Consider the following 11,316-nt stretch of genomic DNA (forward strand, 5'->3'; position numbering starts at 1 on the left):
GTGTGCTGACCCATGCTAACTATATTGTGATGATCATTTTGTAATATATAGAAATATCAAATTATTATTTTGTACAGTTGAAACTAATATTTCAATTTTTGAAACAGGAAAATGGCCAAAGCAGTGGGTCAGGCATTCATTCCTGGTAATAGTGACATACTGAGACCTGATGGAAGGCAAAGTTTCCACCTGTCATTGGCACAGGTTAAAAATACTGGTGTTCCCTCATCCCCCCGTCTCAGAATTGACTTGCGGTAATTTGGGGTATTTGGGTTATGGTACCAGGCTCCATCTGAAGGCAGGGGCAGTTTGTCCTGGCCGAGGTCAGCGGTGTGTGTGTTTGCTCTATCTGTCCTGGAAGTGGTTGCATCATGCAGCCTCCCGGCCCCTCTCCCTCCTCCTAGCGACGGTCAATGCTTCACTAGCCTTTGCAGAGAGTTGGCTTCCCGGGAGGAGCATTGAGCTGGGCCAGCAAGGAGGAGCTTAGACCCGGGTGCAGAATCTAGGAACCTAACTGAATATTGGTCCGGGGCCAGGATGAAGAAGAGACGGGAAAGATGTTCCGCCCTTCTGGTAAGAAGGCCCCGTGATCGGCTTCAGCCACTGGCTGTCCTACAGTCCTTGGAGCTTAAATAAAGGGACAACTGAAGCCCCAAGTGTTACAGTTCTGACATTCCAGGCTCGGAGCCCCGGGCCCGCCGACACCATGAGTTGGTCCTCGCACCCTCCGAGTGTAATCTTCTACATTCTTTCATTGCTTTCTTCAGCATGCCTGGCAGTAAGTGTGCTGTTTACAAAATGTATTTGTTTTAAACGGAAAGCTTAGAAATAAGAAAATATCTGATAAGCAAGTGAAATTTCTCTATTTTCCTCCTCTAGTATGTTGCTACCCGAGACAACTGCTGCATCTTAGATGAAAGATTTGTAAGTCGCTTTTATGTTTCTCTCTGTGTTTGAACTGGACTTGGGCAGAGGAATTTTTATTCTTTATAAGAGATTCTTTAGCAAATATCATTTGCCAGTTTAGACATTTTAAAAACATAGTCTAGGTTTTACCTATTTTTATTTATCAGGATTTTTAATCACACTATTGTTGTATTTTCAGGGTAGTTATTGCCCAACTACCTGTGGAATTGCAGATTTCCTGAATAATTACCAAACCAGTGTAGACAAAGATCTACGAACTTTGGAAGGCATCTTATATCAGGTTGAGAACAAAACATCAGAAGCCAGAGAGCTGGTCAAAGCAATCCAAATCAGCTATAACCCTGATCAACCATCAAAGCCAAGTGAGAATCTAACTGCCACTGACTGAGAGAGTCATCTACGAAGTTCTTTTGCTGTTATTTTAGTGGTTCTGTTTGCTTATGTATTTTTCTATCTCTGATCCCATATTACAGATAACATAGAGAGTGCTACCAAGAATTCCAAGAGTATGATGGAAGAAATTATGAAATATGAAACACTGATAACAACACATGAATCAACAATTCGGTAAGCATTTTTTTGTTTTAGTTCGCTTTCCAAGACTGAGCTGGGGTTTATTCAGTATGCCAAGCTTTGGTAGAAGTAATCTTTTTATCTTTTTCTAGCTGTAGTATCTAACTGGTATGATGCCTGACCATCTTGAAAGGGATGGAAGTAGGTAATACGAGTTGCATTGGATTGTGATCACTTTTTAATGATCATGTGAGAGAAAGATGCTTTAGACGTCTTCAAATGCCTTGTGCCCATATTTACCAAACTGTTTGTTGTCACTCCCATTTGTCTTACAACATAAATTCAAACCGATGGGCATTTGAGTGTTGAAAATAAAATTCTTTTTATAAAAATGTCAACAAATGGGTGGTGAGGAATTTGTGAGCAGAGACATAGGAATGATCTTGGTAAATTATATTGAAAGAGCAGAAAAAAAGAACTTGCCTTAAGAGACAAGTTTGTGTGACAAACATTGAAATACCACCTGCTGTGTGGAACCTGCAATTATGTGTTGTCCTCCCTTCTCTTGAAGGCAAAACGTCTCTGTTAACAACTTCCCAGGACCTTGTAGACTTTCCGAACATTGGGTCTCAGACACAATTTTAGTTTCTTCCTCAATTTTTATCCTAAATTATTCTAAAAGTAGCAGAAGAAGTTGAGATAAATGGTGGCTGAGGAGAAGTGGCCCAGAAGGGATTTATCACCTTTTTGGTATCAGAGGGATACTATTATTATCATTATTGGCATTATGATTTGCATTATTATTGCCCATCGTTGAGACTGAAGGAGACTATAGTGCAGAAAATGTCCAAGATGCAATAGAGAAAAAAGTGGTCAAATAGTTTGTCTATCCAGAACCTCAGAGACAACAGTCTATGTGTGTAATAGCTCTCTATCATTTCGGAATATGGACAAGTAGTCCTGTGAGGAACTACAAAAGCAGCATTTCTCACTTTCCCTAGCTTTTTTCTGAAGTTGTGTAAACAGAAACATTAAGAAGAAGGGGAAAATGTCTGTTGTTTTATTTTATGTAAGATAATCCACCAGATACTTTTCCCATGTAAGTTATAGACTGAAGTCCATAAGTAGATCTTCAGTTAAATCCACAAGTGAAAAGGAATAATGCTTTAGCATGTGTGAATTTCTAAACAGAGCTTTTCCTTCCCTAAGAATCTTGTCCTAAGAATAATCAGCAGGTTGTCTTAAACAGGCTCATCACTTATGTACTTTATTATCTGTTGCTTTTTATGCAGAAACAAAAATCAGAATGATCACTTACAGTGATATGGTTTATTGGCAAGGACTTTGTTATTTTCTTTTCCAAAAAGCTTAGAATTTTAATTCACCTCAATTTATTAGTATCATTTTAAACTTTTTCCAAGAATAGAGTAATTTGTCAGGAAATAATTCTTGAGAAAATAAGGCAGTATTTTTAAAAGAATATACAACATTATTCGTCTGAAAAGAATAATCTGTTATCTTATTATTTTGCTTGTAGATTTTTGCAAGAAATATATAACTCAAATAGTCAAAAAATCGTTAACCTAAGAGATAAAGTGGTCCAGCTTGAAGCAAACTGTCAAGAGCCTTGTCAAGATACAGTGAAAATACATGATGTAACTGGGAGAGGTAAGTGAAAGGTTTCTATTGAGATTAAGTTCATCAGAGCAGATATAAAAAGTAAAGGAGAGTGTATGTATTATAATGTATACAAATACACTGGACAGTGTCTAGCCATTAAATATAAACAGTCTAATTGCTTAGACTTTTCTTGAGTAGCTGAAAATTTACTTTGAAAGAAATAATGATTGAGAAATAAGAAAATACTTCTCAGGATATGAATAGTTTCTGACATGTTAAAAATTTCAAGGCTGACACAATCTTACCTGGATTTCAAACCACCATAAAAATTTCTTCTTTTTCAGATTGCCAAGATGTTGCCAATAAGGGGGCCAAAGAGAGTGGACTTTACTTTATCAGACCTCTGAAAGCTAAGCAGCAGTTCTTAGTCTACTGTGAAATTGATGGGTCTGGAAATGGATGGACTGTGTTTCAGAAGGTATTTTTCCTTCACCCTGTGTATTTAATAGACACCTAATTGTTCTGCCATATGCCAGATACTTCTCCAAGCACCTTGTAAGCATTAATTCAATGACACTCACAACTTTCCTTTGTGGTAGTTTTGGCCTGCTTATTCCTGTTTACAGAGAAGGAAACTTGGCACAAGAGGCTAAATAACTTGCCCAAGGTCACGTGACTAATAAGTAACAGAGTCAGGATATAGTCTGATTTCACTCTGTACTGAGATAGGTTCTCTACTATGCTGGCCCTGCTATAGGAGATTCATGATGGCACATGATCACAGTCTCATAGGGACAGAGGGACCTCTTGATATTTACATCAAGACCCAGGGCTGCCCATCGCCAGAAGATGGTGTCCCCCAGAGGATGCAGTCAGGCTGTTCCATGACCAGGCCCCTCTGTAGCCTTTGCCAGCCCCAGGCATCCACTGCAAATCCTCTTGCAGTCTGTTTACCTTTGACCATTGTTACAGCTAAGGCTGCAGGGGGCACTCAGAGCAAGTGAGTGATGGGAGCTTAGCTGGTAGACACAGGTTGAGCAATAAATAGGCTGACCTTTTCAACCATCAGTACAAGAATCAGCAACATCAAGCTGATGTTCTGAAGTCCTCTAGGAGTCTTTTTAAAACTACTACTAGATTACAATTTATCATGTGCCAGGCCTTCTTCTTGGGTACTTTTACATTCTCTGGTGTAATCCCTGAAACTATCCTGAGAAGTAAGCATCATTATTCCTATTTAAGAGACAGGTGAGCAAACTTAGGCAGCTAGCCCAGGGTCACTTGGTAAATGATGAAATCATAGCCTCCATATTTTGGACAAAATGGCTATGATGTTTTCCTTATGCGCACTGATAATACATTCTCTCCTTTTGCCTGTGCAATTGTGTAATTAGAGGCTTGATGGCAGTCTGGATTTCAAGAAAAACTGGATTCAATATAAAGAAGGGTTTGGACATCTGTCTCCTACTGGAAACACAGAATTTTGGCTGGGAAATGAGAAGATTCATTTGATAAGCACACAGTCTACCATCCCTTATGTATTAAGAATACAGTTGGAGGACTGGAATGGCAAAACCAGGTACTATCAAGAAGGACTTCTAACTTTTGTTGTAGAGACAGCCTGGAGTATGCACTTTCTAGCTCTCAGCAGAATAATGGGGAAAACAGTCTGACAGATGTGAAGAGCACATTCAACTATGTTCCCCAGAAGTCAGTTTGGCTCTTGGGCAGTACAAGCTGCTAGGTCCCATTCAGGCAGGATCTGAGTGTTTTGGTATAATCCACTTATCCTGGAATCATACAAAACAATAGCTAATATTTCCTGAGCATTTATGTACCATAAATTGCACATGAAATGATAACTTAAATCCAAATAGCTCATGAGGCTGGAATTATTATTAATTCCATTTTACAGATTAACTTTTCCAAGCTTGCATTCATTGGATTTAAACTCAGGTAGTTCACCTCTTATAACCCACCATCTTAAGCTGCTATCCTGGATGGAAAGTAATCTAGCTTTTTCAGATTTCTCAGTGTTTAATGACTGGGAATCAAATCCAGTCAATCAAATCCAGGAGCTACCTTACAATGAAATCAGCTGCCACCTTTGGTGAGCTGGAGTTCCTTCTATGCACAGAGCTGTCTGGACACTTTAAGTGTTGTATACCTCATAGAAATTGAAAACAATATCCAGCCCTCTTGTTATGTCTATGACATGATGAAATATAGTCTGTGCCCAAATGTATATTTTCACTTTTAAAATTTTTAACCAGAAAGTATAATACCATGGTCAGTAGACCTTCTCCTATGAGAACATCCTCCATTTCCTAAGTCCTGGAGATCAGGGAAGCTCAATGTTTTCTAGAAATCTCTGTTTATGCACCAAGGCCCATTCTTCCCTGCACTCCATAGAATTCTGGCTTTCATGTACAATTATTTTCCAGGGGAGAATCTCTCTCTGACCCTACAGTTCATGTTTTGTGGGCTACACAGGAATCACTCCTTTTATGTGATGCTCAAGGAAATTCTCCTTGCCACTCCCACATTTCCTTCAGAAAGAAAAAACCCTCTAGACAGTATGAGTGGCTAGTGGAACTATAGTTGCTTTCAGCTTGCTGTATTAATTAATGGTCACTCACTTTCAGATAATTAATGTGGTTTATGAGAACTGTGTGTACATGTTACGTACTGAGATAAAAGTGGAAAATGTGAAATTAGGTTCATCTATATATCTGGGTTAGCTATTAGGATACTATAGGCAAAAAGCATTCAGGATAGCTGAAGTTTTTAGTTTTCCCTTGGATGTCCTGAAAGCTTCTAGACCCATCCTGGGTGGTGCTGATGACCTTGAGACTGTTCCCCACACCTGTTATCCCATGCCAGATTTGTGAAAAATTTTTTCGGTGACCACATTTCAGACTTATGAAGCAAAGTTTAAAATTCCTAACAATTGTCCTATGAAAGAAGGAACTTCTGAGATGACTTATAAGGCTCAGGGTTTAAGATCTCTATTCCTTCTTTGTAGCACTGCAGATTATGCTTCATTCAAGGTGACAGGTGAAAATGACAAATACCGCCTGACATATGCTTACTTCATTGGTGGAGATGCTGGAGATGCATTTGATGGCTACGATTTTGGCGATGATTCTAGTGACAAGTTTTTCACATCCCATAATGGCATGCAGTTCAGTACTTGGGACAGTGACAATGATAAGTATGATGGCAACTGTGCTGAACAGGATGGATCTGGTTGGTGGATGAACAAATGTCACGCTGGCCACCTCAATGGAGTTTATTATCAAGGTATGGCTTTCTTTCTTAATACATGAATTTGTGTATAATCTATATTTTTATAAAAGTAAATATAAGGAAGAAATAATTAGTAAAGATATTGGGAGCTTGCTATATAGTTCTTTATTTTAAGCCAGAATTGGATAATTCTAGCTTATACCTGAAATTAGCCCCTCTATAGGAAATCCACCTGCTGCAAACTATGCAGTGATATTCATGATGCTTCCATCAAGGTTGATACTTTGGGTTACGGTGTCTCTTCTAGTCTTACCCTATATATTATCTGGATGGACTAACATTGCCATGTCTATGCTGTTAACACAGTAGCCTGGCTCAGCTTCCCATGAGCTGTGTGTCAAATGGAATCAGTGAACAGTGTCTAGAGGAATTAAGTGAAAGGCAGGGATATATTGGAGAGTCTACAGGTCTGTGAAAGTTGGAAAAGAATCCAGCCTGAGGAGTGTAGATGCTTATTTTACCACAGGGGGAGGGCAAGCTATAGTTTGCCCTAAGGCTGGAGTAGTTCTGAGCACTGGTTTTACTTACTGACAAACTATTGGAATACCCCAACAGGTATGCATGGGGAAGTCCTCACCCAAGAAAATGGCAGTCTTACCTTCTCAGGGCACTGTCCTAGCCAAGAGGTGACTTGGAATCCTGTCTTAAATGACTTAATGACTTAAAACTACATACCTTTACCTTTCGGTTTTCACAATATGTTTTTGAAACCTAACTTATCTTTGCACCAACAAACCATGTAATTAGAAAAAATTCTCAAGGAAGGTGCCCAGGCAAGAATACTGGGGTGGGTTGCTATGCCCTCCTCCAGGGGATCTTCCTGATGCAGAGATCAAACCCAAATCTCTTAAGTCTTCTGCATTGGCAGGCGGGATCTTTACCACTGTGTCACCTGGGAAGCCCCATATTTTCCAGTAAAATTGTGATTTCAGATGACCTGAATCCAACCGATGAGGAATTATGACTGCCATTCTAACCTGTTTTCAGGAAGAGGGTCCATAATAGCAGAAACTAGCATGACTTAGCTTAGGGAGAGAGACCAATTGGGGAAATGCGGGGCTCTAGCCCTGTTAGCAGTGAATACATTTAACTTATGAGTGTGGCCAGAAAACACAATACAGATGTAAAGTTTGTTTAATAATAAGTTTATGTCAATTGTAAATCAAGAATTTGAGTCTCTATGGGTGTTTTCAGTTAGTATATAGCACTATAAATCTGATGTAATTGACAGTGGACTTCATAACAGACAGCTCTTTATGGACTTTCTTCGGGGAGGAGATTCGGGAGTGGTGATACGCAGATCTATGCTTTGTTTCAGGTGGCACTTACTCAAAAACATCTACTCCTAATGGTTATGATAATGGCATTATTTGGGCCACATGGAAATCCCGGTGGTATTCCATGAAGAAAACCACCATGAAGATAATCCCACTTAACAGACTTGCCATCGGAGAAGGACAGCAGCACCAACTGGGGGGAGCCAAACAGGTCGGAGTAGAACATCACGTTGAAATAGAATATGACTAAGTCATTTTGCCCTGAGCTGTTCATTCTGTTAACACACAAAGTTTCAGAAACTTTCCTGAAATTTTCTTCTCGTTTTCTCTTACCATATTTATTAATTTTAAGTCTTTCTTTAAGGATATTTAGCTCTGAATGGCAATTAAAACTCACTTTGGACTGTATTCCCAAGTTACTAAACACAGAGTTATTATAAATTTGTCTATTTGATGAGATAATATTTTAGCTTATTTCCTAAATATATAATAAATTCATTGTGATATTTTGCGTTTTTTTCATATTTTGCATTTTAATGATCACACATCATTGGGTCTTGGTGATTTTTTAAATTATTTTAAAAATAGTTTGGTATATACTAATATAACAGGAGCAGACTTTAGGAATTCAAATGCCTAGGTATTTCATTACCTCTCAATCATTCCTATTTAATTATTCTTTTTTAATGGAGATAATTATATCTTTTTAATGTATTTTTTGTTTTGATCATAGGCTGGAGACGTATAAAAGACCATTTCAAAAGTGATTTACTTTTTTAAAGAACTTTATCTGAAAAGAAAAAGATAATATTTTTCCTATGGGACAATGGACTTGCAAAGCCTCACTTCACTTTAAAAGTAAAAAGAACCCATGTTGAAAACTCCACTAACAGTTTTATGCCGGTGATAATTTATCTACATACCATTTCAATAAATATTTTGTTTCCTAAGACTAGATATGTGGTACCTTTTATTGACCATTAAAAACCATCACTTTCCTTCAATTTAATACAGTTAGGCAATCATCAGTAGTTGCTTAGTCCTCACTTTTTGCTAAACATTACCTGGCTCTTAAGACTTCCCTGGTGGCTCAGACGGTAAAGCGTTTGTCTACAATGTGGCAGACCTGGGTTCGATCCCTGGGTCGGTGAGTTCCCTGGAGAAGGAAATGGCAACCCACTCCAGTACTCTTGCCTAGAAAATCCCATGGACGGAGGAGCCTGGTGTCCATGGGGTTGCAAAGAGTCGAACACGACTGAGCGACTTCACTTTCACTTTGGGGAATTACAAAGGAAATAGAAATCATGGCTTTTGCCCTCCAGGGTTTATAAGACAAATACAGAAAAATACATAACCCCAAATGACAAAGTTTGATATAAAAACATAAACACAAGTCACAATCACACAACAGTTTATGGTACCTGAAGTGCAGCTGGAGAAAAGTCTGTCTGGGGATTCTCTCAGCAAAGCCCTTGAGCTCCAGGCTCCTGTGGCCATACGTGGGCCCTCAGAGAGAACTGCAACTCAGAGCAGAGAGCTCCAGGGAGCAATCTGCCCAGCCCCTCACTGCTGAACAAGTTGAGTGGAATGAAGCCATTATTGCAATAGCCAGAGATCAAGAATCTCCAGTTTCTGTAAGGAATAGCTGCGTCTACATAAGCTGGTATAAGGTTGACTATGAAAAGTGACTGATTTTAGGCAGGGGAAGATCTGGTTGTTCTGAAGTCCTGAGGATTGACTTTGGATTGCCTTCCCTTTCACAATTTCTTTCCTAATTCTCTCACTTCTTTGTTTTCATGAATCCTGACTTTAAAAGCATCCTATTGAAGAGATAAACAGTAAGTCAGCTTATAGGTATACAATCAAATACTTGGGAGACTTTGGAGAAATAGTAACAACATTCATTGTCTGTAGCCCTCATTCATGTATGCATGAAGCATTCTTTCAACTATTTATTGACTGCCTTCATTGTACTAGCCCCCGTGCTGGCCATAGTAGCACCCTCCTTTCTCCCAATACCGTTCTATTCCATCTAGTTCTCAAGTTCCAGAAACAAGGAGTAAGTCTTCCTTATTCCTCCCTCCCTACATCATCAAGTCTGTCAAATCTACCTTCTGCATATTTACTATATTCATTTCCTTCTCTATACTTACTGCCAGCATTCTAGTTGGGAAACGTATCTCTTGCCAGGATAATGACAATTGCCTCCTTCTTGTATTCAACATGCTCCCAACCTTACCTGTTTCCAGCTCATCATGCTCTAAACCACCTCTAAATGCAGAATGCATACAATCTACCCTTGAGAATATTAAAATCCTTTGGGTGAGCTATTTGATTATAAAACAGTTATGTGAACATAAATAAGTGTTAGTATAACAATATCACTCCAGTGATTTATCTGAAGAAAATTATTTTTGAAAAAGAAAATAGCTCTATGCAGAAATGTAAATAATTATTTAAATACTAAATAAATACTTAATAGCAGTGGGAAATTTAGAAAATATTAACATTGGAAAAATGAACAAGCAAGGTGATTTATTAGTACAATGATTGGAATGAATACAATGTTTCATAAGTATAATATCTCTGTATCAACCTAGAAGCATTTACTAAATAATATGCTTTAACATGAAAAGCAACTTTACAATGAGAAGTATGTAAAAGTACATATGCATAAACATCTTGAGTAGAATGTAGTCTCGACATACATGCATTATTTGTATATACTTGTTCTCCTCCAACTGATCTATAAAATTTAATAAAATACTAAACAAAATAAATATAAACAAGTCCAAAAGTTTCTGATTTTCTCATGATCACTTTTCCAATGCTTCTCCTAAAATATCAATTATAACATTTTTTCATAAACATTTGGAGCCCCTGTTTTTGGAGTGTCCAGAGTACATACATGGTCTGCATGTTGGGTAATTCAGGGTTGATTGATGGGAAGGGGCTTCTGACTTTCTTCTATACCTCTTCACGGGCTTCCATGATCGCTCAGATGGTAAAGTGTCTGCCTACAATGCAGGACACCCAGGTTTGATCCCTCGGTCAGGAAGATTCCCCTGGAGAAGGAAATGGCAACCCACTCCAGTATTCTTGCCTGGAGATTCTCATGGATGGAGGAGCCTGGTGGGCTACAGTCAGTGGGTTTGTAAAGAGTCAGACACGACGGAGCAACTTCACTTTATACCTCTTCACTGTTTGTCCTGTTATGTGCTGTGCTTAGTGTCCAACTCTTTGCGACTCCATGGACTATAGCCCACCAGGCTCCTCTACCCATGGGGATCCTCCAGGCAAGAATACTGGAGTGAGTTGCCATGCCCTCCTCCAGGGGGTCTTACCAGCCCAGAATGGAGCCCAGGTCTTTACAAACAAAATATTGTTAGTTTTGTTTACCAGGTGGCTCAGTGGTAAAGAATCTACTTGCCAATGCAGAAACCACAGGAGATGGAGGTCTGATCCTTGGGTTGGGAAGATCCACTGGAGGAGAGAATTGGCAAGCCACTCCAGGATTCTTGCCTGGAGAATCCCCATGGACAGAGGAGTCTTGTGGGCTACAGTCCATGGGGTCACAAAGAGCTGGACAGATTGAGTAACTGAGAAAAACCACAAATTATCAATAGTTCTGTAGCTAATTTAAAATTTAATTAGATAGAGATAAACAGAT

At 38.9% G+C, this 11,316-nt stretch overlaps 1 protein-coding gene across 2 annotated transcripts; it reads left to right on the top strand.

Annotated features, from left to right (window-relative positions):
• Positions 1-527: 527 nt before the first annotated feature.
• Positions 528-8,601, top strand: FGG (fibrinogen gamma chain). 2 transcript variants are annotated; one of them, XM_010840715.1, is made up of 10 exons: positions 528-778; positions 880-924; positions 1,106-1,289; positions 1,401-1,494; positions 2,978-3,108; positions 3,405-3,538; positions 4,455-4,639; positions 6,086-6,363; positions 7,688-7,857; positions 8,380-8,601. In XM_010840715.1, exons 1-10 carry the CDS (start codon positions 707-709, stop codon positions 8,392-8,394), a joined length of 1,308 nt encoding a protein of 435 aa, XP_010839017.1. In that variant the 5' UTR covers positions 528-706; the 3' UTR covers positions 8,395-8,601. The 2 variants fall into 2 exon arrangements, with proteins under 2 accessions (XP_010839017.1, XP_010839016.1); XM_010840714.1 differs by having other exon boundaries at positions 7,688-8,601.
• Positions 8,602-11,316: the final 2,715 nt, after the last annotated feature.

The sequence above is a fragment of the Bison bison genome, unplaced genomic scaffold (genome assembly GCF_000754665.1).
Source record: "Bison bison bison isolate TAMUID 2011002044 unplaced genomic scaffold, Bison_UMD1.0 scf7180017864146, whole genome shotgun sequence".
Taxonomy (NCBI): domain Eukaryota; kingdom Metazoa; phylum Chordata; class Mammalia; order Artiodactyla; family Bovidae; genus Bison; species Bison bison.